Genomic DNA, 26,994 nt, shown 5'->3' with positions numbered 1-26,994 from the left:
GTGGGGAGTCACTATCTCCATTTAAAAACCTGAAGCTGCTGTGAAGGCCATTATACAAATGTATGGATGTGATGTGCCTGGACCTCTGTAAGGTTCCTAGGAGCAACCAGCTCTATCTAATATTAACATAGAATCTCTTGTTTCTCCATAGTGAAATACCCTTTCACTACTGTGTGTTTTCCAGGGAAATTGAGTAGAGAAATGTTGCATTCCAATAAATCCTGTCAGGTTCACTCTGTAGGCTTAGTAGTGCCTCAGAATCCAGAGGTATAGTTTGATGTTTAAGGTGGCTTATTTGGAGTTACAGGATCAAATTCTGCATGACACATCACTGTAGAAATTACATGGAAGTGTATTGGTAGAAACAGTTATTAAGGTAATAAAAACAGAGGGTGGATGCAGATGGCCTTATCTTCTATATGAGTGATTTTCAAACCTTTTCGTGTGCTCTTTCTACCAGAGTACAAGGCTTTCCCTTCTTAGTCCACAGAGAGAAAAAGTGGATCTAAATTAATGTGAAGACTGAGAAAGTAAACTGCAAATTCTTACAAGTAACTTTGTTTATCCCATGCATCTCATCACTATCACTATAAACAGTTTTCCTTTTTTGTGTGCTGGTTTTTTCTTCTTTTTTTCTGTAAGAAAATTACCTGTTTGCTAGTAAGAATGCTGTTTTTATTGTGTACAGCTCCATTTGTTATTGAGGAGCTCTGCTAGCAGATTATCTGTATTAGTGATGATGTAAGGCTGCTCCATCAGAGAAGCACTGTATCAAAAAAGAAGTGTCCTTAACTTCAGATAGTTTTGCTGAATTCACTTTTAAAATTCATTTAAAAAAATGGTAAAAGCTCAAAGCTAAGCAGCTTAGCTGCTATTTTAACAAGGATGTGGACCACAATTATCTTGACAGGTGGTGATCCACAGGAGAGTCTTGTACATGGCTCTCTGCAGTCTCAGTTGTAGCCATATCCTCATCAGTTTTTTCCTTCTCTGTAGATTGGAGACAGAGTCATGGCTTTTGTAAACTACAGTGCGTGGGCTGAAGTCGTGTGTACCCCAGTAGAATTTGTCTACAAGATCCCAGATGACATGAATTTCTCTGAAGCTGCTGCATTTCCCATGAACTTTGTAACTGCCTACATGATGCTCTTTGAAGTTGCTAACCTAAGAGAAGGCATGTCTGTGCTGGTTCACTCGGCAGGAGGTGGGGTGGTAAGTTGAACTTCTCTTACTTTCCTGTCACCAGGTAAATGAAGCAGTCTGATCCATCTTGATCTCTGAAAGAAGTCAGACCCTGCAGTTTGATTCAGTATCAGACCTCTCTACCTGAGGGACTGCAGTAGAAGGACCTGCATCTCTTTTCCTATCAAAGTGCTGATGTGAATGGTTAGCAGGAACTTTTGGTGAAATAAAAATGTTCTGACAATATTCTACCCAAAACCCCCTAACTGATTGTCAGAGATCAATGAGCAAGTGTTGTCCCAAACACTGCATTTTTCAGCTTGTGCTCCTGTTGCTTCCATGTGAAAGAAGACTAATGAAAGGAATAAAGAAATCTGTTCCCTGCACAAAGTATCTGTAGGTTAACCATAATCCTCCTTGCAGTAAATAACGCTCTTGGAATGCTCCTGGAAATACCACGTGTGAGTGTGTGACATGTTTTCTTTGCATAAAACTTTTTCTTTTGTTGCAGAGGGATTGAAAGCAGTGAAAAGCATTATAATGCCAACCCTGAGGAAAATAGGCAGATACTGAATTTGAGTCAGTAGCTTGGATTACTAGTAAGAAGGCGTTGTGTTGCATGGGCAGAGCAACAGTAGGACGAATTTGGTGGAACACCAGGCTACACAGTGAAGTAAAAAGTCAGCATTTTGTATTACCAGTTCCTTGAACTATCTTTTAGGAAAATCTCTCCCCTTTGGAAAACATTTAAGCTTGTGCAACTTACTAAGATACTGATGGGATGTTTGTTTACATTTGAAATTAGGCAGTTCTTTTCTGTAAGGCAGATTTTATGGCCTCAGAACATTAACACCTCAGTCTTTCAAATTGCAGTACCTCTTCTGTTTTCCTCTTATGCCTGATTTATGCTGAATTAATGTTCACTTGTCTCCTTGAGGTCTTGTGGGCACCCCTGAATACCTTACCCCTAATTCTATGCCCTTAGACCTTCTTTCAGATTCTCATATAAAAGGAGGTTGTAATCAAAGGAATAAATTCATGAGTTCCCTGTAGAAAGCATTTTTAGCTAACAATAATCCTACTTGCAGTAAATGGTCCTCTTGGAATACTTCTGTAAATGAATGGAATTTATAATCGTATTATGCTTCAGCACAGTACAACCTAGACCATTATGGCTGGCTTTATTGTTCTTTATTATTAAATCTTTTTAGGTGGAATTCAGGACTGTTAAAGCAACACGAGGCCACACATTCAGAGGGACTTCATTTTTTGCAGGAATCAAGTGCTCAGCATTGGCTGTAAGGGCATTTACCCAGCTGACAGTGTTACAGAGCCACACAGAATTAGCAAAACACCCAAAAGCAGTTCTTGCACTTATGCACGTATCTAGAGAAAATTAGCTCCTTATTAAGATAAAGCATCCTTGCTAAACTTCTTTGTCTTTCTCTCTTCTTCTTTTTAATGTCACTTGCCTGTTATTTCTTCCTTCTCTTCCTGAAACACTGTTAATACTCTACCAACCCTCACACAGTTGTCTTCACTAGTGTCCAGTCTCTGTGCTGAGCTGTTCCTGTAAACAGCTTCCAGCTTCATCTCTTAGTGCAGATGCTCAATGAGCAGCTTTTGGCTGGTCCTCTGCTGTGGCTGCATGTGGACTTTCTCTGGGAGAAGGTAAGGGAAGAATGGGTCCTGGCTGGCTGCCAGGAGAAGAAGAGGAAACCAGATCCATCACCTGCTAAGTAGTTAAATAAAACAGAGTTTCCAAAGGAAAGACAAGAAACAGGAAGAACAGCTAAGTTGGCTGATAACTGATAAAGGTCTGTGTATGGTCTGGATGGAACAGACCCTATGTAAGAGGGAGACAGGGCTGGCTGGCTGGCTAGCCTGGGAGGCAAGATGCTCATTGCTGTGTCACAGGGGAAGGTGCCTTATGCAGCTTGCTGTTACTTGTAAGGGAAGAGCATGTATAGCTAGAATTGGAAAGGAAAGACTTTTCCCATCATTTGATAAATCTTAAATATAAAATATCACTCAGGAGAGGAATGGAATTTTTTCCTTTCTGCTAACTAGACATAAAGATTTCATAGGGGTCTTTGTTACTCTTTAAACTGCTCTAATAATCTGTCTGTTAATCCTTTGAAAAATGTAACAGCCTCAGTCAAATCATTCTCAGGAAGGTTTTAGTTAATAAAAAAAGATTGGCACTGGAATCACTATGGGAAGAGGTATTCTTTTGTGCTGTTGCTATAATAGATAGAAGGCCCATTCCTACTTTCAGCAAGTGGGAAACCTGTCCAGTTTGTTGCTAAATGTCACAGAAATTCCAGAACACTTTAATGAAACAATAGGCTCCCTGTGGGACTAGAAGTTTGTAATTGTTCCTTTCTCATTATGCAAGATCATTATTTTAGCTGCTTCAGGCAGTTCATGAAAAAGAACTTGCTCCTTCAAAAATGTTACTGAGGTTCTTTGTTCTGTCTCCCCAGCCCCCTTTAGGAGCATCCTGCAGCTCTTTCAGTAAATTGAGTCAAGGAAAAGTCTCTCAGACCTTTAGTTACATATTGCATCTGTTTATTTATGTGACCTTATTTCAGTTTATAGATATTTCTGGTACTGAGGTAACAATAACAATTGTTTTCCCAGCTCTGCCTGAGGTATGATTAGTAAGTGATGGTATGACAGGATACTTCAGATAAGTCAGTTTACTTATTTCCAGAAGTTCCAGGGGACATCAGAAGATGACGTAGATAAAAAGAAAATGTACCAAGATAACTTACCTTGAGAAATGCCTCCTGTACCTGTCTCTCTTTTACAGAGACTTGAATCCTCTTCTGTATACTAAATGAGTGCCCTCCCTGCTGCCCACTCAGCTGAAAAAGGTCAGGGCATCATGCAGTCTTCCCTGTTCATGGTAGGAAACATGGTTAGTTGTAGGGAAGCATCTTGTCTCTCTGAACCAGGAGCAGAGTGGTGGACACTCACAAACTGGTCGTGACACTGTTGGTATATTGCAGCTTTCCACCTGAAGCAGAGGAGCTGCTGCAGTGCTCAGAAATGGGCTTTGAAAGGAGAGATTGTATTTGCTTTTGTTTCCTAGGGCCAGGTTGTTGATTTTGATTGTTTGGAAAGGGGGCTTCTTTAGGGGGTCAGTGTGCTCTTCCTGTGGCATTTTACCTCTTCAGGTCGGGTTTGGTAAGAGATACTGACTCTGGGTTCTCAACCTGGACAGTGAAGCAGGCTGGAGAAATGGTAGTGGCCCTCCAGGAAGGCATGGTACAGGCTTACAGTTGCAATGTGTGATTCAGCTGGACTTTGATGAGAAGCTAATACTTCCCAAACAGGCTGTTACCATTGCTTGAGCTGCTGCTGACCAAGATCTAACCAGAGCAATGGCTCACACGCTCCCCTTCATGCTTCTGCTTGGCAGGATGCTTAGCACTTCTTAAACTGTTCCATGGAGTAGCATGGCAGCTCAATAACTAACAAGAGGTATAACTGTAATTTAAATAGGGTTTAAATACTTAAAGCTATGGGAATGTTTAAGTGTCCTTTGGAACTGGTTGATAAAATAAGGAGAAAGTCAGCTCACACTGTATTTTAGAAACTTCTACTATCCATACGTAGGAATTAATGGTCGGAAATACGAGTTTGCAAGAACGTGTAACTGTGGGGCATCTTAACTTTAGAACACTGTAATTAGTGTTTTAAATGACTGTAAGACAGTTGCAGAGAGCTGCCTTCACAAATGTACTCCCCCAGCTTTTTTTTTTTTTTTCCTCAAGTGAAGCACAGTGGCGGCTGAAGAAAATACACTGCGGAAACTGAGCAGCAGTTTGCACCCTGCTGGGACTGATCTGCTGCAATAAGCAATTAGCTCTTTAAAATGAGGACTGGTGAAGTCAGTGTGCTCAGTGCAAGTCACAGCACAGGCTTGTGTGAGATTATAAAGTTGCTCTTAAAATTACTAATGTAAATCTGAAGTAGTATAAATACAGGACTGTTTTACTATAAAAGAAGGCAGAACCCCCCATCTTTGGGGTCGTCTTCTGTAGCTCCAATCTCCATCTCTGATATCTACCTGAAAAAATTAATTCTTTCAGGGACTTAGTTTTGTGAGAAACAGCCATTATGCCCATTTACTTATTTGCTTGCTCTTCCTGTTCTGAGTATTTAGAGCACAAAACTTTGGTCACTTACCATGATTGTGTAAACATTTCAATTTCATCACTTCAAGACACATGGCAGAATTACTAGCCAATTCTTTAGCATTTTGATTTTACTAATTCTAAAATAAAGCTAAAGCTGCTCTTCATGCAGTACTGTGGATTGTTGTCCTGAGTGACCTTCCTTTTCAGGCTCAGCAGCAGAGGAAGAGGAAGCAGAGTAAGTTACAGATGCAGCTGTCATGTTTGAATTTGAAGGGTAAACCTGACTTGACAGCAGATTTAGGTCATCCTGGTAGGGCTGGTTACTGCCTGGCAGGGACCCTCTTTTTTTTTATTGTGTCTCCCCTGCATAAATTGCAAATATTGGAGGATGTGTTCCAAGCTGAATCACTGAAGTGGTGATATTTTATCTGACAAAGTACTGGTACTCCTTAGTAAATCTAGTCACTCACTATCACAGGCAGCATATAGGAACCCTTTCAAGAGAATTACCATATTTCTTCTTAAAGGAAAAAAAAAATCCAAACCTGCATGTTTGTCCCTTCAGATTCTCTCTGCTTTGTCTTGCTCAGTGAGAAATCTTTCTCAATTTCCAGACTTTATTTGTGGCCAGTTAATTTATCTTTGTTATTCTGCTAGTGTTGCCTGTTAATTAGAATTAGCCAGTCTTTCCTCTCAGGGCACTTTGTCTGGCTCTTTTTGGTTGGATGTATTGTATTATGTGTATAAGGCTAGAACAAGCTCAGAGTTGAATCTTTCCTAGGTCTGTATTTTTCAAGTTGAAAGCAGGTTTGTTTCTTCATACCTTTTTTGTAAAGTCAGAAGTCTTTTTACTTATTCATCCTACAGATACTGGTCCAGGCAGATACATACGTACTTCCTGAGCTCCAAGCTGGCTGGCAGCAAGGCAGCAGTAAGCTGGTATGAAAGCCAGAACCTTTTAAAATAGGTTTCACAGCACCTCTGATCTTTTATACATTGTATGAGTAGACTGAATTTAGATCTGTCTGCACCTAGCAGGTAGGAGCACATTAAATAGCACTCTTGTGTTTGAGTCAGTCCTCCTTGAATGTGAATAATTAGAATTTACTCTGCTCTTCTGATGGTCCTGGCCAGTGGAGTGTACTATGGCATTAATACTTCCCACTTTGCTGAAATCTTTACCCAATACCTCCCAGAACTGCACTGGCTATTTTCATATTAGCAGTTCGTAGCTGTTCTGCATTTGATAAAGTGCTTTCCTCTTATTTCATCTCCAGCAGCCAAGGAAGGGAATAAATCAGCTCACACAGAGCTCTGTGTAACCAAGTCTAGGCTGCTGTAAGTACCCCAGCTATTTCCCTTAAAGCCAGCCAGGGTATCTCCACGCTGAGCTGCCCTGTGCTGCTGAATGCTGCTACAGCAGTGGTTGTGCTCCCTCAGCAGAGTCCCAGTGCCATGACTATTTCCAGACGCTGCCTCAGAGCATAATCTGTTAATCAAACACAAAAGCCTGGCGAGTCATACACAAAAAGCAATTTCCCTGACCAAAGCAGGCTGCAGTCTCTGAAGGCCTTTCTCTTGGCCTCTGCAGCCCTTCGCTCCCCAGAGGACATATCCTTTCCCTGGGTGCCCTGCTGAGTCACTCACAGACAGGCAGTGGTTAACTCTTCCTTGACTGTTCCACCTTTTCAGCTAGAGTTTATATCCCCTGGGCTGGGATCTCTGCTTCTGTACATTGTAGTGCCACTAAGCTGAAGAGGATTTATACCAGGTGGAGTTTCAGAGCTGAGTTTTGGATACCCTTCAGTTGCACAATTTCACAAGGGGCTAGGAGACAGCACACCGTAATTGTTGCAGAAAATAAGAGATTTTGGGAGTTAAAAAATAAATCACAGTTTCATGGTGACTCTTTCGTCCCCTCCCTCTACTCCAGGACATCTTTGAGGTGGACTGAGTGTAGCAGATGCTGCCTTATGTTTGTTCAAGAATAACATTTCAGCTTGTCCATTCAGCAATGTTCACCTTTGTGCTTGGTTCCAAATTTCCTCTGCTGTAACTGGAGAAATGACACCTTTCAGGAGATGGAGTGTTGTGTGTCTGACTTCTAACACCAGAGGAAAGTTTCCCTCGATGCCAGGAGATTAGATGTCTTCTCCTGCATTTTTCTTACTACGTTTGTGTACTTCAGATATGGTGATGTGGCATCAAAGCATTTTGGCAATGTGGATTCTCCTCACGTTCAGTTCCAGACAGGTTTCTTGTGCAAGATTAAGTCTGAATGATTTTTTTAAAAAATGCTGTAGTACCTCTGGGCTCCAAAAAATGTATCACAGAAATTGTGATTTCTTACTGATGCTGTTGGTTCTAATAGATGTAGTTTTGCAGTGTGGTATCTTTTAGATGGTCTATTCTCTGCTGCTATAAAGCTGGGCTCAGTTTACATAAGAAAGCCTATTTCTTGCTATTGAAAGTATACTAATCTACAGCTGCTGTAATTCAGTGCACAGCTTGCACTTCAGGCTGAGGTCTGACTTGTGCCATTAGGCCAGACCCTTTTGGAAATCCCATAACTTCTACCACTTATTTACATTTCATCCAGTGAAATTAATAAACTAATTAGATTAGGAAGTTTTCTCATATTCATACTTTGTGTAATGACTTTTAAATGTCAATGACTTTATAACTTTGTTCTGTGCATTAAAGCAATCTCAGTTTATTTCATTTTTACTTCCTAAAAGTCGTCTTTCCTCTTCTTTTATGTGATTATCTCAGTATGAGAAGTTTCAATCCTGCAGGTTTAAAGTTGGGTTTTAAAGCAAAGAAATGTAAAGAAATCTCGGTCTTTCTACTGGATCTAAAACTACTATAAGCATATCAATTTATAATAAATTCTGCATTAATCACATGTGTAGATTAAGTTCAACATAGTGGTTTTGTAAGTTGACAGGATGCCTTGAAAAAGAGTCCATCAAACAGACTTTGAAGGTAAAGAGGCACAAGACTCCTATGCCAAATCCAGTATTAGGAGACATGCCTCAATTCCACTGACTGTTTTAATCCAATTTACTGATTTCTTTGAGGGCTCACCATGTGGACTTCTGCATAATTAGTAGTAGATAAAATAAATGCATATTTTAAAGGCGATTCATTCCATTTAAGGGAATATTTTCTAACCATGGGTATCCCCTTCACTGAAGCCATTGATCACGTTTTTTTCGAAGACTGTTAAAACCTGTTAGAGGTAAAATTAATTGTCCAATTGGGGATGATTATTCTTGCCATACATCAATTGTCCCAGGTTCCAGAAGTAAGAATCTAGTCTGTATTTATATGTAGAAATTTGTGTCATACATGAGAAATTAGATGTGTGAAGAGTTTTATTTTCCCTTTTCAAGTCATGCCTGCCTAATGAGACCCCTCAGCTGAAGGCTTTAGGGTTCATACAGTGTTTCTAATAGCAGGGTGCCTGTTTCCATATCCATGTGGTCTCCAGACTGAAAGCTGGTGGCACGGATGATGTGGCTGTGGCTAGGCAGGGAGGAGACAGAAATCTTTCTGGTCTCTGCCTACCATAAAACAGTTTTTAGGAGGGGAATGGCTTTGGAATCCAAAAGACAGGATGGGGCTTGTATGCCCCCTAAATAAAGGGTGCTGCCTGGTGAGAGTGCGGGGCGGGACAGGAGCCGGCATGGATACCTCCCCTGCAAACCCCTCTGTGCATGTGTCATTGGTGAGCTGTGGGGCCCCACCTACTTGCAATTAAAATGTATAGCCCTCTAAACACTAGCTACTAATCCAGGGGTAGCTAGATGACTTGAGGAATTAGAAACGAGACTTGTTCATCCAATTATAAAAATACTGGTCATATGAGTCAGTTTTAGGCTTTAAATACCTACAGAAAGCTGGGAACTATTCTGATCTGAGATTTTAGATAAGCTTATCTCTCTGGGGCGAGGGAAGAGTGTACTAAGAGTTAGTCAGGAGGAAAATAGGCTATGTGCATCCTGGGTTTTTTGTGCATTTCTCCTGTTCATCTGGCTGTCAGTTAGTTAGATGTTAAATCATCTTCTGCAGGATAAAAATCAACATGTTTTCTACTCTAATATTTGACCTTTTAAACAGTCAGTGTTTTTGATTCAGGGTACGCTCATTATCCCTCGTCTTCCCAAGTTAGATTGAAAATGCAGAAAACTAATTAGAGAATAGATCAATAATGTCAGAATTTCACCTGACCAGCATACATTATGAAATACTGACTTATCTAAATCACTGTGGGTGATGGTTTTCTGGGAGACACAGAAAGAGATAAAAGAAGTTTGCTACTGAAAATTACTTAGAGAAGGAGAGATACAAAATCCGTTTTCTCGTAGTTTTATGTTACAGTATTTGTGGAGGCTAAAGCCTGGGCTTCAACGAGTCAGTAATAGAGACATGAAGTATGAGAGGAGCAGGACCTGGTGAGATGAGGCCCCTCAGGAATTATTTTTCCTGTGACTTCTAAGAGATGGGGCAATTCAAATTCAGGAAAGTGGTGGATGATTTTAAAAAGAAAAGGTTATTTATATTTAGTACTGGATTTACCATTCTCTAATTCCGCATTCCTACCTGGCTCCTGCTGTAAGTTTCTCAGAGCTGTTGGAGAGGTGGTGCCCTTTGTTGTGCTCTTCCCTTTCTTATCTGTAAAGTCTCCATTCTGCTAATCTCTTCTCAGTGCCTGTGGGTTACCTGTTCAAAGGATCCCATAAAGTGTGCCTTGGTGTGTAGCTCTTTGGTTTCCTACTGGATTGGTCAGCAATCTTAAAATCCTGGATGCCACCATACATAAATAATAATGCTGTCCTCATTTGGGATGTTCAGGTCAGGGAATTGTCACTAGCAATTAATTCAGCACTGTATGTGAGGATGCCAAGACCCCCGGGGTACTCAGGGTTATCTAATTACTCTACTGTAAATAAAACCCAAGCACTGATTACTGGTATTTACATACTAATAATCAGGGTTTCTGATTGGAATGAAGAGAAGCGTGTCTGCCCATCAATGATTTTACTAGTCATGTGTACAGTTTACAGATGACCACCTTTTGGCTGCAAATATAAGTAAGATAAGTGAGAATCTGCTGAATTCCATCAGATGTTATTTTTAGAATGGTGGTGCCGTTTCTTACTTCTGGGTATACCCGTGTAACTGTGCCTGCTCCAGAGGCAGGACATGGCTACTGAAAGTCTGTCTTCCACTGTTAGTGTGCTGAGAGTAAAACAAAATCTAGGCTACTTTGCATTCAGAATATCCTTTTGATTTAAGTGTATTTATTTTTCTCCTGTGGCTGAGCTGCATTGCACTGGCAAGAAATTAGTTTGAGAAGTCCTCACACATGTTTGGTCTTGGATTTTGCTGTGTCATGAGCGAATCAGCAGCTGCAAAGTCTGTCAACCATTTCCATGTCAGTGAACTAACATAATCATGTGTTTGCAGGGTCAAGCTGTTGCTCAGCTCTGTTCAACTATTCCCAATGTTACTGTTTTTGGAACAGCTTCATCTTTCAAACATGAAGCAATCAAAGATTCAGTAACTCACCTGTTTGACAGAAATGCAGACTATGTTCAAGAAGTAAAAAGGTAATCTTTTCTTTTCCTGAATAATGGCTGTATAGTATCTGTCAAAATGCTGTGAAAGACACCAGGTTGATCCTATTTAAGAGAAGAGATTTCATTTGTGAGTTTGGGAACTGCAGTTTGGCCAGATAGCACATCTGGCTGTCACAAGGGACAAAATAGCAAGCATCTCCCTATTTCTTTATAAGCAATGTTTGCTTTGCCCATGATCGTACTTGGGCATCTGCTGTGAGCAATGTAAACTGAGTGAAAAAGAGCAAAGACTTTACCAGAGGGATCTGCACTGCTGTTACCTACATATGTAGTTGCTCTCTGCAGTGCTCCGAGTTAAGATATTTTAAGTGGATCTGTAAGTTATCCAGGATTTGAAGTTCTCTGGTGCGTTTCTATCTGCCTGGGTTTTTATCATCTGCCAGGAATTGATATCAGAGCACATGATGCCTGTTTTAATTTCAGGTCCTTAGATTTTGTTTGTTTGCATTCAGATTAGAATCATCCTGTTGCCTTTTGAAGTCGTCATGTGTATTTCTGTTTACGTGCTTTCAAATACTTTGTTTTCCAGTTTGTCTGTTTTTAGATATTGATGTTGAAACAGGTGGCAAAGCTTTAGAATTGATAAGAAAATCTTAGAAAAAAAATTCTTTTTGATTTTACCTGTCAGACAGATAAGAATAATGTTTTCCCTTCATCTTGTACCTGTCAAAATACAAGATTATGTGGCTGGGCATAAAAGAAGAAACTTCTGGAAGGGGCACCCCAAGGTAGTACAGTTGACAGGCTCCTGTCAGACTTCTGCATTCTTCAGTGCGACTTGCAGAAGTCTCAGATCTTTTGGAAGAAGGGTTACTGGTCCTCAAGGAGAACAGACTTTTGTCTGAGCCATTTGTAATCCAGACTGGTGGAGGAGAATGCAGGGTGTCTTGCTACTGTTTCTGGAGCACTCCTGAGGGCTTGAGAGAAGATTTGAAGCTATCCATCACAAAGGTTGTACATCAAAAGGAAATTTTTCCTTATGGGAAGTTTCACTGACAAAGGTAGGACTTGTCTAGCATATGACACCCCTACCATTTTCGTACAGCTCAGAAGACATGCAGATGTTTCTTTGGCCCTTTGATAGACTTTTTCTTGGGAAAGTATACTTGTCTAATTCTCTTGCTGCCCCTGGAGAATGGCTGAAGTGAGATGAAGGCTGAAGTGAGATGAAGACTGAATTCTAGTAATCCCCACCTCATAAACATTGATTCAGCAAGAAAGAACAGTTGAAAGCATTAGAGTTCAGCAGCACCCTTGATCCTAACTCTTGGCAGGAGCAGCAGAATGTCTGATCAAAGTGGGTAGGTGATGTGGGGGCAGATACACCAGAAGCCAGTGTTGAAGAAGGAATAAAGCCCCTTTCATGTCTGATAAATTTGTTTGCAGGTGATGTTGGCTGCTCCTGCACCCCTCTGTGGGGGTCAGTTCCCTGATGCTACCCCTGACTCTGTGTAACAGCATAACTACTGATATCAGGAGACCTGGTTGTGAAGGGAGTGGAATTCTGTCTGCTCTGTTAATTCACTTACAAATCCCTTTTGGTGATCCCTCTTTTACACATGCTTTTCACCTTGCAATAGACCAATAAGGCAGAGAACCAGTGGGTGCAAATGGTGAAGTGTAGCTGCAACAAAGTCAGCGCTGCTGTCCCGGTGTAGAGATGTGTAATAGTACACAACTGATAGTCCTGATTAAAAGCCAGAATTGGTGCCTTGTAGAGCATGCAGTGCTCTGATTTCTTGCCCAGATCCATGTATTTTCACTTTGCATTGAAACAAAGCAAGGAAAGGTACAGTGGTAATTCTGAGAAGGCTACAGAGGGAAACTGTCTTTTGAAAGATGCTGTGTGGTACAGCTGTGGGAGGAACAGTGTGTCCTTGCTGGATGTTAGCTGTATGCTGTGCCTGGCTGCTGGCAGGGAAGGCTGCTGGCCTGTGTTTGCCCACTGCACACTGGGTCAGGGGCAGCCCTGAGGGAAGGGGATGGTTCTTGTGTTTGTTAGTGAGCAGGGAAGGGTGGGCCTGTGGTCAGGAAAGGATGGTGGTAGGAACCTGCTTAATTGCACGTGGCTGGAGTATTCTGGGGAAGAGTAGTTTTCATCAGTCAAAATGAAAACTGAAAAAATCTCCAAAAGCCCCAGACAAATAAACAAACACACGACACAGAGATGGTATGAATATGGAAATATTCCCAGGGGATGAGGAATCAGTTCAACCATGGAAGGCACTGAAAGCTGTTTGATCACAAAGTCATTATTCATTTGCAGTGAAAGCTTATCCAGTGGCCTGAATCTAAACAATTTATTACCCCATAGTCCCAAAGAGTAAAGCTGTCTGACTCTGCTGCTGTTAGTGCCTAGTGGCTTGGTAACCCCTTTACTTGGTGAGGAAACAGAAAGATGCGTTACACACCAGGAAGCTTTTGCATAACTGTTGAGGTGTATTAATCAAGAATTCACTACTACGTGTGCTGTGTACTTAGTTAGAAGGTAGGATATTGGACACAGATCAATCCAACTGGTGATGGGGTTTTGCAGGCTGATGTTTTGCCAGGAGATATTTCAGATACTTAGGTGTGTTCTTTTTCAACATCATATTGACGCTGCATTTGCAAAATAATTTACTGGAAAACTGTAAACATGCAAACTATTTATTGAAAGAGTATAAATTCTTTCTGCTGTCCATAATATGGCCTGATTATATCCTTAGAACTGGGTTTCTAGCTCTTGATAACTGCTCTTCATGCATGACTTAACTCTTCGCTGATGTCTAATTGAAACAAATTGTGAAACAGAAGACTTTAACTTTACAAGGACATAATTTTATCTAAAAACAACTAGGATAAAATGTTTCCTTACAGATTCAGAAGAATAATATAAGATGTGAATAATGTCCTTTTTCTCTATAACATTAATTGACCAAAAAAAGACATTCTCTGATGTTTGTGTTCATTCAAGAGCAACTTTATCACCTGCTTTTTTATAATTGTGCTGAAAGCTCTCACAAAGGGGTAACAAGATGGTTTCCCTCTCTAAGCCTGAGAGGCATGGGTTGGCCAGCACAACAAACTCACATTCCAGCACTGAATGAGTTTGAATTGTCTTTTGATGAGTAAAAACTTTTCACATAGTCCAAGTCTCAGCCTTAGTCCTTTCTAAAGGACCTGGAAAATGTTAGTATTACTTTAACAGCCTGTGTTGTGCTGGCAGACCAGTCCTGGGCATCTCACTGCAAATTGAAATTTCTTTCTTGAATTTTAGAATCTCAACAGATGGAGTAGACATTGTGTTGGATTGCCTGTGTGGAGAAAATACTGGGAAAGGCCTCAGTCTTCTCAAACCACTTGGGACTTATATTTTATATGGTGAGTGGAAAAAGGCAGGTACATATTCCAAAACTAAAGCTTTGCAAAGCTTAAAATCACCCACGCCACTGCTTCCAGAGCTGGAGGGTGCACTGTTTAGCCATTTTTAGTTAAGGATTTTAGTGAAGCTAAGCATGGACTAAATTGTTGAGAAACAATTGGTAATGCAAAGAAACTCTTAAGAAAATCCCAAAGTGAAACTGAACATGTTTCAGGTTATTAAACGTTATTGGGAAAAGTGTCAGAGAGGGCTTGGATCTCGTTCCATACACCATAGGAATGACAGTGTGGCCAAAGGAAACTGTAATGTAGTTCTTATGGGAGGGAAACTTGGAGGAAGATCTCAGGAAGAATGTGATTGTGTTTCTTTGAAGTGACTAGGGAGTTCAAGCTCAGGCTTCTGTTCACAACTTTGCGTTCATGTACACGGAGTGCTCCACATACCGCGTAACCACGGCTTTCCTGCACTGCTGCCACGTTGCCATGTTGTGTGTTGATTAAGCAGGCCAAGCTTCTGGAGAGCCACTGAAGGGATTGCTAGGCTTCTGAAATTAAGAATATATCAGTATCACAGTGGAAGGTGCAGTGACATCATGGACAAGTGTACCATTTTCCTTGGGCCTTCAGCTAGCTAGCTGGGTGGCAGTAACACACACCTTGTCACCCAGCTGTCTGCTTGGACTGTGCAAGCCAACCTCATTGCCTATTTCTAATGAAGTATTTGCCTTGTTAACATGTGGTCGTGTATGGTGTGCATGTATGTTCACACGTGTAGTGGTCAGATACGTGTATTTTTAGAGGTACTGAGAAAGGACACCTGTGTGTTGATTGCTACAGATGGGTAATTAATAGCATCTCGGGACAAATGGCATTTTACTGCAGAGGGAGCTGTGGAGGAGTTTTGGTGTCAGGATGCCCAGTAGCACTTAACACCTTCCTGGTTTTGGAAGATTTGATAGATTGTTTTTGTCATCTCAGAATACCTGTCAGTGTGGCCTGTTTGTGATTTACTCCCAAAGTCTAAAGACGTCTATTAATCCCTTTCAAGATTGGGGAAAATGGTTTTGGGTTCTTTTTTTCTTTAATATGAATCATGGAAACTACTTTTACATATAATAAATGGTCTGTTTGCATATAATGAATTGTCTGTTCATCAGCATGTGATTAGTTTTGTGTGAATGTGCTCATCTTTTACAGGTTCGTCTAACATGGTAACTGGAGAGACAAAAAGCTTCTTCAGTTTTGCAAAATCAGTAAGTGTCCCAGTGCTGATACTGCTCGTTCCTCTAACTTCAGTCTTCTCCATAGCACTTTCATTTTTATCATTCTCATTTATCTCTGCTGCATTGTTACTCCTGATGTTGCTAAAAAGAATGGTTTTCTGACTGCAGTGTGATCTGACATGTTTCCTTCTAGTAAGCCAGCGAGGCAGGAATGGGATCTGTGCAACCTTGTTAGCCATCAGACATGTATCTCTTACACAGCTAAGTTCAGACTGCATTATTTATTTACTTGTGGCAGAATATCATACCTATGGATATGGGTAATGGTACCCTGTAGGTTGCTCATGACTGAAACCACTGTCAGGACAGTGCAATGGATTAAAGAAGATAGATCTTTTAAGATGGAGCTTGTGTCGAGTTACTTCCAGCTTTTCAAGAAATGCTTTTCTGTTCTCTGTGTTCATTTCAAATAATATCAAAGAGATGACAATGTTGCATTTGTTTCCTAATTAATGATGTCTAACAGAACCAAAACTCAAGTTTTAATTTTGTTCTTCAGCTTACTATAGCAACAAAAATCTGCTACAAATCCTGGAGGTCAGAAGGGACAAATACGTCAAATAAACTGCTAGCAAGAACTAAGCTAACTGGGAGGGAAAGTGATTCCTTCAGACAAGAAAAACAGAGGGAGAAATCTTGACTGAAGATCTATCATGTGATCTTTCTGCCAAGAGCTCATTTACAGCTTCCCACAACAATCCCTTCCCAGGAGAAATTAGCTTCAAAAGTCTTTGTGTGGTTGAAAACAAGACAAATCAAAGACTGCAGCAAGAAACTCTTCTGTGCTCCCTACATTTTCTTAATGGCTGTAGTGGCATGCTCTTTGTTATTGTCATGCATTTGTGAACTGAAACAAGATCATCTTTACTATGCTGCTTTTTTACTGTTAAATTCTATGCATCTGGATATGTTTATATTGTAGGGTAGGTTGCCCCAGCAAAATTGACTTCAACTGAAATGTTTTTCAGGTAGTGCTCGTATTTATTGACTGAATAAATACGAATAAATTGAATTAGTTTTTTAAAAAATCTGATTTTGTATAAAAGTATAACTAGATTCTTTATGTAATTATACTGCAAAATTATCACATCAAAATTATATGAGAACTTTAATTAAAAATTGACCAAGTCAAATAAATCTCGTTAGGAAGTGCGGTCTCAGTTTCAAGGATGCTCTTGGGCTAAACTATATAAAATAATTTCATTAGATGTGAGGCTTGCTCAAATATCACAAACATGATAATGAGTGAAAAGTAAACAGCAGCTGATAAGCAGCACATAGTTTCCTTGGTTTTGAGGAAAGGGTGATAGTCAAGAGTTGCTTGCAGACGTTTGGGAAGCTTGCATGGCTCTCTAGAGATAACAAAGGAGGACAGCAGAAATAAGGAGGGAGGTGCAAATAAACCAGATCTGTTCACCATTCTGCTGACACCGTAATCTCATGCCACACAAGGCTGTGTTTTATTTCCTATGTCAGTCAACTGCATACTCTTTTTCTTCCTCTTAAATAAAATCCTTACTTAGTCTTTTGGCTGTTGGTTCAGATATGACAGATGAGTCATGTATCACATCTGCCTGGATGGTTTTCTTGTGAACTTTCCTATATGTTTCTTGAAAAATGGTTTCCTAACTCTGTTCTTTATTGCTTTCCAGTGGTGGCAGGTTGAGAAAGTAAATCCTATAAAGCTGTATGAGGAGAACAAAGTCATCGCTGGATTTTCCCTGTTGAATCTACTTTTCAAACAGAACCGAGGTGGCCTGGTCAAGGGTGTGATGGACAAACTCCTAAACCTGTATAACAATAAGAAGATCAAGCCTGTGGTTGATTCGTTATGGGCTCTGGAAGAGGTAGGACCAAAATTTCTTTCCCCATTTTGAAACTTCTGAAATATTTGTACTTTTAGATTCAAATATGCTTTCTAGCTATTAATGTATTCTTTTTAGTTTGTGCACAAGATGTCTCCAGCACCCCTGCTATTCAGAAACTGCATGATCCAGTTCTCCACACATTTCTCTAATAAATATTTCTGGAGTTCCAAATGCTCTGTGCAAAGTTCTGGGTTTTTTTAAAATAAAATTCTAATAGTAAATGTGGGTGGTTTTAATCTTGTAAAATTGTTTGTTTCCTAAGTGCACATGTGACTAACAAATGCAGCGTGAAATGCAGCTGCTATAATTGAAAAGAACTTAAAATCTATTCTGAGGAAGGGATCTAACACATAAGCTTTAGTTTCAGTGTTGCATTTGTGCTACAAACCTTAGAAGCCTGGAGGTTTTCAGGAAGTTGCTGAACATGTATCACAGGCAGTTGAATCAGGAATCACTTTTAATGTAACAGTTGTGGAGTGTGGGTTTTTTGCTGCAACAAAATTCTGCCCTGTGTCTGAACACATTATCTGGTATTATCATGAGGAAGCAGGAGCCATCAGACTTAATAAATTAATATTAATGTATTTTATTAAGATTTTGAATGTCCTTTGGGCAGGATTTTGAGCCCAGCATGTTGTTCATTATTCAGGTGGCATTATAGCACCCCCACTGTCATGGACACAAGGAAGAAGGTATCATGAATTGTGTGGTCAGGTTGTATGACAAGGTGTGTGCTGCCTGAGTTTGTGCTGATGTGGGAACTGCCTGTCTCTTTACTATCACTACTGGGTACACCCATTGTACCCCAACATAGCACTTCACGTGGTACAGCCAGTGCAGATGGTCCAACATGGTATGGGCTCCACTTGCTCCTCTCCGTTTTGCTGGAGAGCAATGACCACTTCCTCAGGATCTCATCATGTTTCTTTGAGGCCACACTGTCACCAATAGCAACTCAGTAACACCTCTGAATTTCACCAGCCAGAGGCCTGAGTGGCTAATTCTCACCATCGAACTGCTTAAGGGAAATCAGATGTTGTGGTAAAGAGCAGCTGGCTCGGGCAAGACAAAACCCTCTGGTGTTGTGTGAAAAGGAGAGCCCTTTAAATAGCAGTGTAAAGTAGAAATGGGATCAGGTTTAGGGGTTTGGTCTTTTTTTTTTTTTCCAACTTTAGCTTTTAAATAAGCTTATGAAGTACTTAAAAATTTAAGTCACAAATTGGCACAAGTCTCTTGGCTTTTCTGTAATTTCTTATTTCCTGTCAACATGCACTTTTTACATATTGGTGAGTAAGAAAAGGATAATTAAAACTAACAATAGCTTAAATAATCTTGATTGAGGATGTAACATGAAGAATTACACACGGCAGTCTGATCTGAAGAGTCAACATGATGGGAATTCGTTGGGACATTTTTGTTTGATAACATCTCATCAAACATTTGGCAGTAACACACACCATCCCTACTGGTGGATTGTGAAATGTGTAAATACATCTGTTAAAAAGCGCAGTCTAGAGAACTACAGCTCATGTATCACGCCTGCTCGCTCTCCCTCAGCTATCTGGTTACTAACAGAGGAAATGTCTGGCTGGGAAGCTTAGGGAAATAACACTGCTAGAGGTGTCCTTAATTGATTGCAAAGTATTACTGAAATGTTACTCATTCAGGGCGTTATCATTTTGGGGATGTGTTTTTGTGGGTATAAAAATAACTTGGGGCTGACTCTGAAGTTAATATAATACACAGATAAATGTGTCATAGCTGGGCATGAAATGGAACCAGACAGAAGAAAGGTTGGTATGTATTTTTGTTCTGGTTTGGGAGGTTTCTTTTTTTAACTCCATAGCTCATAACATCTCCCCCTACTTCAGAGTTTGATGTTTGATTGCTTTTCATTTCCTATTAAGCCTCATTTTTTCCAAATGTCCACTTCCATTTGACCATTCTCAGTAGTCTTCATTAGAGATTAAACCAATATCAGCAACTTTGACTACTGATGTTTCCTGGAGAAATTTTCCCAGGATATGGCTTGTTTTCTGTGCTGCAGCTACACATTGCTGGTTCATGTTGAGCTTCTCGTCCACCAACACACCCAAGCCCTTCTCAGGGCTGCTCTCAATTCATTCCCTGTTCAGCCTGTGTTTGTGCTTGTGATTGCCCCAACCCCTGTACAGGACCTGAGAGGTTTGCACAGGCCCACCTCTCAAGCTTGTCAGGGTCCCTCTAGACAGCATCTCTTCCCTCCAGCGTGTTCACACCACACTGCTTGGTATCTTTGGCGACTTGCTGAAAGTGCAGTTGATCCCACTGTCCATATCACCAAAACAGATGTTAAACAGCACCACTTCCAATGCTAACTAACCCCTAAGGAACACCACGTGTCACTGGTTTCCATTTGGGCATCGCACTGTTGACTGCAGTTCACTTGAGTGCGAACATTGATCCAGGTCCTTATCTACTGGTCCATCTGTCAAATCCATGCCTCTCAAATTACAGACAAAGGTATTTTGTGGGACAGTGTCACGTGCTTTGAACAAGTCTAGGTAGATGATGTTGTTTGCTCTTCCCTTGTCCTCCAACACACTCTTAACACCATCATAGAAGGCCACCAAACTTGTCAGGCAGGATTTGTCCTTTGTGAAACCATGTTGGCTGTCACAAATCATCTCCTTAATTTCCATGTGTCTGTAAGTGTGATAGGAAAGATGTATCCCAAACACATTCCTTCAGGTTGCTTTACTCACTCTGCATCTGCGTTTGTTTGAATGTATTCCTTTAATTAGGATATAATCTCTTCTGCTGTTCTGATTTCTCTGTGTTAGAGCCTTATCAAAGGTCATGGAAGCCAGTGGAAGGACTCCTAGTTTCACTGGCCTTTCTTTGGTTTAGGATGAGCATTGCCCTACCTTTTCAGTATAGGCTGCTTAAATGAACTTACCAATTGACTGGAGAGTGGGACAGGGTTTATTTGGGATGGAAATGTAGAAGTAACTTCATTTTCTTCAGTGCATCAGATTATTGCTGACATGGAGATCGGGATCTAGAGTACCAGCTACAGCTGTAGAGCAAAACTATCTGTATTGCTGTGCTATCTGTTAGTGTTGGCTTGGAAGAGTAATTTTTATCTCAAATTTACATCCATAAATGCTAGTAAAGTCAAGTTTGTTCTTAGGTAGACCATTAGAGCCATTTTGATATTGATGTAAGAATGCTTTAACTAAGAGACAGTAACAAAATCCACAGATACTTTAAAATGGAAATGCAACTGGGGAATTACTCATCATGAGATGAGTGAAGTCATACAATAAATCAGCCGCTGTTGAGATGTCTTGCTGTTTTGCAGCTATTAGTTTAAATGTTTAAGGGTTTAAAAGACAAGGTGACTTGTAGATGGTACCTGCTTAAAATAGTTTGTAGTGAAAAGCTGATGGGTAAGATTGCATTTCATTAGAAATAGTTTTCACTGAATACTGTTTTATATTTGAGCTTTGTGAATGTTTCTTTGCTGGTAACTACTTATCTAATCCTCAATTTGCAGTTAGTCTCTTCTTCATTCTGATTAATTTGTGGTGTGCATTTATGCATTAGCATTTTCCTGAGGGCCTGGATCTTTGCCTTTACACAGCAGACAATTCTGGATTATTAAACAGGATGAAAACTAAAAAACTCTAGGGTGTTCAACAGAAATACACCTGTGACACTTTTCTATTAAAATTGTCTTCTTCAGCAAAAGGGAATACATCTTAGAACAGGCTATTGACATAGAAGCTATAGGCACGTTCTTTGGTGATGTACAGCAGTTAAAAGGAGCACTGGTGTGGTATGTAAACCAAAACTCACGGCTTCCTGAGACAGTGCAAAATGTGGTCTGTGTTGTCAGAACACCTGTAGGGCCTTTCCCAGCACCAGACTGACTGCTCCTTTCAAAAAAGGCTCTCTATGTCAGAATGATTTTAGGATCATAGAATCATAGAATGGTCTGGGTTGGGAGGGACCCCAAGGATCACAGAGTTCCAACCCCCTGCCACAGGCAGAGCCACCAACCTCCAGGCCTGGATCTACACAAGGCTGCCCAGGGCCCCATCCAACCTGGCCTTGAACACCTCCAGGGACGGGGCATCTACCACCTCTCTGGGCAGCCTGTTCCAGCACCTCACCACTCTCCCTAGAGGTTAGACTTGGGCTGTTTTAGCCTGTATTTGGATAACCAGTGCGACCATGGAAAAACATCCTGACCCCAGACCAGAGCTGTATACCACAGGATTCCTTGTGTTGTCTATCAGATGATCGAAAGGAGTGCACTGTTACACAGTGGTAATGGTACCAAGGGCCTATAATGCCTTAGGGACAGTAAGAATGGTAAAGACACTGAAACCTGTGAAATAGAGTTGCTACTTACTTTTTAAGAGTAAGAGGATAATCTGATAATACTGTAAGATCAGAGCAGTACCTTATAGTAGGCATTGGAAGTCACCCCATGGCATTGTTTCATAGTGATAATGTAATAATGACTTCAGCTCCTCACTCAGCAAATAGTAATGCCAGAGCTGTAGCCCATATCCAGGCATATACTGTGGCACTCTGCTGTGGTTGAAATCAGGGGAATCGAGGCACTAATGTATTTACAGCTCAAGCCCTGTGGATCTTGATACGAGTATCAGAGGACTCCAGAGACTGTCTCATGGGCAGTGCTTGGAGAATTTTTGGCTGGAAAGAGCCCTGCACCTTAATTTAGTTCATAAGTATCACTGCACTATTAGTTGCTGGGTTTTTTTTGGCTAAATAATTGAGAGATGTTGCAGGTCTGGCTCTGCATACAATTTTTATATATAAAAGTAAGATTTCCTTTTCTTGAAGTCAGAGCTTTTCTCTATGCTAAATTGTGATGGAAAAACCAAGCTGTGTTTAAGAAACAAAACCTGAAGGAGTGCAACTGATCACATTATGGGATATCTGCTGATACCAAGATTTCCTTCAAAAGAAACATTTTCTCCTATGTTGCTGTTCTCACATACTTTGTGGTAGCTTTCAATATTATTAGCCTGCAGAGGAAAACTGTAGAACCCTTGTGTCCAGGATCACAGCCTTACCAAGTTGCAGTCAGGGACAAGAGCTGGATAAAGGAACACTTCTCATACAGAATTTATAGCGTGTTTTGGGGAGGGCAAACCTATCACAGTATGTCTAGTTTTAGCACTACTCTGTGGCTTCAAAGGATTCACTCATCCTCTTGTATAAATTACAGTCTCAGTGCATGCTGTTAGATACCAACTGTATCAACATTATTTGGGACAGGGGACAGAAAATCTCAAACCCACAATAGCAGAATAATAACAGTGAAGCTTCTAAAGCAGAGACTTTAATTTCATGAAAAGCTATTCATGTCTTTAATCTTAGCTTTAGGGCAAAAAGCCTTTCCTGTATCACTAGAGTAGAGAAAACTGACCCATTAGTGACTCTTAACACAGTAAGGGGGCAATCTAATACACCACCAGATCAGGCTGGTACCTCACTGTGAGTACTGAATGCCAGCTCGTGCCTTTTTTTTTTTTTGGTGATAATATAATAATGGCATGTATGGCTTTTCTGCTTGATGAAAACAGATTCTTCAGTTGAAGAAACTACACCTTTTGTGAAGTCAGGTGACTTCTGTAGCATTTAGAACCTCTGTTGTTCTCTGAGCTATGCAGAATAATCTGGACTAACATGATAACAGTGCAAGCTCATTTATAACCAAATTTATAACCCATCCTGAAAAACAGAAGATGTATTTTCAGAAGGATAAACCAATTTACTATGCACTAATGTGTTACAGAAAGAAGGAAGTGTACCTCACTCTGTGAGAACTCCCATGAGCGTGGCAGTGTTTCCTTTGCTTCTCTAGCGTTAGAGCACAGGCTCTGCTTGTTTTGATGCTGTGAGTATTTCCTTGACAGTCAGTCACTGGCAGTTGTTCATGAATCACTTCCCTGATGTACAGGTACTCACTCTGTGCACACACTGTCCTGTGATGCTGCCACAGAACTCTCTGTTCCTCCTGCGCGTGAGTTCCTGTTCCCTTCCACTGGATGAAATAAGCATCTGTAGTTGAAAGTAAACTTAAATGTTTTATCTGTACATCACTGTTGTTTCTCTGTATACAAACAAGTCTAACATAAGTTTAATACAAGCTTTGTGCAGATATCAAAGTGTACAGAAATGCAAGGAGTCTTACTGATGTAACAGGTTTCAAAATAGAGATGTGGGGAAAGCAAACTGAGAAGCAAAACATGAATAATTCAAGGGAGTTTGTTTCTGTGTTCACAAACAAATTATGCACAGTTATAGGCCAAAATATCTTTCAACATTTAGAGCAACAGCAAAGCTATTTCGCTTCAATTTTACCTCACTAACGTTAAATGTAAGGAACACAAGTTCTAAACGAATTAAAATTGAGACACAAATAAGGTGATTTATTAATAAGGACTTTGCAAAGAATTTTTCCCAGGATGCTTATCTGAAGTAAATTTTAATTAAATCTCCAAATAATTTTGATGCTCTATGCTTAGAGGAAGAAAATAACCCTGAAAATACTGGAAATTAATTACGTATTGCATTTTTTTCCCCTCTAAAACATCGTGCATACCTGAGAATGGGATTCTCACTGCTCTTACATGAATTATTAAGGTGCTACAAAATGCCTGTATAATTTCATTTACACTTCTTCCCCACTTACTGCTATTTAACAGGACTTCATATTACTTCATAATTCATTCTGCTCTTCCTACCTGTATCAGAATGTCGGCATAACCCTGTAATCTTTCTGGCGTCACACTCTGTTGCTGGCAATGCAATGGGATTATGACTTTATTAAAAGAGAAAGATGGAAAAAAGCAAGATGAGATTTAGATACAGGCACTGTGGCTCCATAACAATGCCTCAGATACATGACATCAGCTATGATTACCTCAAAATCAGGTTGGGTTAATGAGATGTTTTCGGAAACTCAGACTGCACTTGTGTATGTGAGCAGAAGTCAATTATTTTCAATTGGTATATATTATTCATAAACACTGCGTGCAGTTCAAGCTACATGAATAGAATTTAATTAAACAAGTAATCTATTTCAGTGCTGTGCTTTACTTTCATTTTCTTTACAGCTTCTGAAATTTAGCTTGGATTTTTCTAACCTGCCAGTTGAATAGCTGTGTTTAAACAATTTTGCCATCTAGAGTCTTCAGAATGTTCCCTTGTGCATGCTGAGAATATTTGTGCTCTAATACTCACTTAATAGCTAAATCACAAAAGAGATGGTGGATATCTTCACTTTCCTGATGCCACACAGCACGCTAGTGAAAAGATCATGGATCAGCCTGAAAATTTCTTAATTCCCGGTTCTGGCCTGAACAGCCAGACCCCTGGGCTGTGTCTGGGCACCTCTGCAGCCTCTGCCTTCATGTTTACTGCGGGCTCTGACCTGGGAGTGGGATGTGTTACCAAACTTCAGTAAGCTGTTCCACTCCAGGGGATTGGTATCTTGTGTTATGGAGGGAAGCAGCAGACATGGAAAACTCTTGTGGTGATATTTCTGACAAACAGCGGTTCTGTGTTCAAATACAAAGGTTAGAAGCTGACTAGTGTGAGACTAAACCTCTCAATTAACATAAATACAGCCCGCAGCTACAGCACTTTTCTAATCCACTTAGTAAGCACTCTGCTAAGAATTAATTCGTTAGGGAGATACACAGGCAGAAAATACTTCTCTGGAAGGCATGAGGCGCTGGAAGTTGAAAGTGCAGTGGTGAGTCACGATGCGTGTTTCTGGGTCAGGACAGAGTGTTATTTCTGTTTGCCCTTGTGTGCCACAGAGATAATGGCTTTCTGCAACTGCAGGCCAGAGGAGGACTACATCTAGACCTGGTCCTGGTGGATAATGTGATGGCAGGGGGAAAAGGCAGGAAAATTATATAGGAAGGATTGATGGATTCCACTCAAGTGTGCGCTGATGAAGATAACCAGTTATGTGCTTCCAGTTAATTAAATTAGCAGTAGGAGATTGTATATGGGAAAAACTGATTTGTCGTTTATTAGAAATAAAACAAGAACAAACCTGTTAGGTGGAGCAAGCTGCTGATTAATTACTGTGAAGAAGCAGTATTTTATAGGAGTTGTCTGCTAGTGGAATCTACTCGTTGGCTTTTAAGTAACAAACTGGCTCCTTATGTATTGAACTGGTATGGTGCTGCTATACTCTTGCAAAAAAATAACCAGAGCCCTAACTAGGGAAAGCTTTGCCAAAGCAGATGTATACTTTAGACATCAGGGACACCTTCAAAAATACTAATGTGTATGCATAACTCCAGGAGATAAAAAAGAGAAGGAATATACTCTATCTTGAATGTTAGTTTTACACTTTGTTTTTACTGTTTGTGTCAGAGAATTTAAACTGTCAGGAAAACAGGGTTTCATGGAGTCATTTCCCTATCCAAAAACAACTTCATGACAACAAAAGCTACTTGCTTTTACATCCTTGATCCAAGCATGCTTCAATTCCTTTTTATTTCTATCTTTGAAAGCAATGAACAGTGACCTGTCTCCTCCCTGCCTTCCATACGGGTTTGTTTAATAAATGCTGATGCGTTACATCCACCAGCAGAAATAACTTCAAATGGAGCATAAGAAAGTTTACTTTATCATGTGTTTCACAGTACTGCTAACTGGCAAGGAATTCTTGAGATGTGGAACAGTGAGTGTTTTCTGGAGAGAGAACTATTGGATGCCATAAATGGAAAACACTAGATAGATAAATAGCAGGTACTAAAGGGAAAATAGTAGAAATGAGGTTTTCAAAGAGATGTTTAGATGCTGTTTCGTTCTTATGCTGTGCACTACTACTGTGTATAGTTTTAGGCCAGAGAGCCTGTGAATGGAACCTGGGATTTTCCTCTCTTGTCAAAAAATTCCACTCGTGCTCCTTTGTTAATTAGTTGACTGGTTAGAAAGAAAGCTTTCAGTTGTTCAAGTTGAACTGGCAGCGACTGCTAATGTGAGAAACTCAGCTCTTCTCCCCAGGGTGTCATGAAGGAGAAGTCTGAGGTTTGTGTTGTTTCCTAGTGATTGTTTTCATTCTGTCAGAAATTATTTTTTGGTCTCAGTTCAAATTTAAAAAGACCTATTTCCCCAGGTGCTAAGGGTTTAAAAAACCTGAGAGAGAAATAATGAAGTCTACTTGGTAATGTTGAGAGACCTGAGAGATGTCATCCTTATATATCTGGCACAGTACAGATAATTTAGATTCCTCTTGCCTTTGGAGCTTTCCTGTTTTCAGACTGGAAAGAGATACCTGATTGTTTTGGATGAGGCTTTGACCTTTGATTTCCAAAATTCAGGCTGTTTATTTGGGGGTTTTTTTTCTGGCTATAATTCATTAGTTGATATATATCATTAATTGATGAAGGCCTAGAAAGCCACCTAAGGAGTCACTGAAAAGAATCAAAAGGAAGTGGGAGATAAGAATAAGGAAAAT

General features: G+C 40.3%; 1 protein-coding gene across 1 annotated transcript in view; it reads left to right on the top strand.

The window, feature by feature from the left end:
* Positions 1 to 26,994, top strand: part of VAT1L (vesicle amine transport 1 like) — a gene marked incomplete at both ends in the record, with an annotated part of 54,519 nt that overhangs the window by 9,684 nt on the left and 17,841 nt on the right. The window contains 5 exons of the mRNA XM_084269916.1: positions 997 to 1,212; positions 10,803 to 10,945; positions 14,235 to 14,338; positions 15,536 to 15,591; positions 17,274 to 17,468. Coding sequence (XP_084126042.1) covers positions 997 to 1,212; positions 10,803 to 10,945; positions 14,235 to 14,338; positions 15,536 to 15,591; positions 17,274 to 17,468 — 714 coding nt within the window. The remainder of the gene's footprint in view (positions 1 to 996; positions 1,213 to 10,802; positions 10,946 to 14,234; positions 14,339 to 15,535; positions 15,592 to 17,273; positions 17,469 to 26,994) is intronic.

This window comes from Gallinula chloropus (genome assembly GCF_964237585.1).
Source record: "Gallinula chloropus genome assembly, chromosome: 13".
NCBI classification, from domain to species: domain Eukaryota; kingdom Metazoa; phylum Chordata; class Aves; order Gruiformes; family Rallidae; genus Gallinula; species Gallinula chloropus.
The sequence above is the reverse complement of the archived record's forward strand: the minus strand, read 5'-3'. Positions and strand labels throughout refer to the sequence as shown.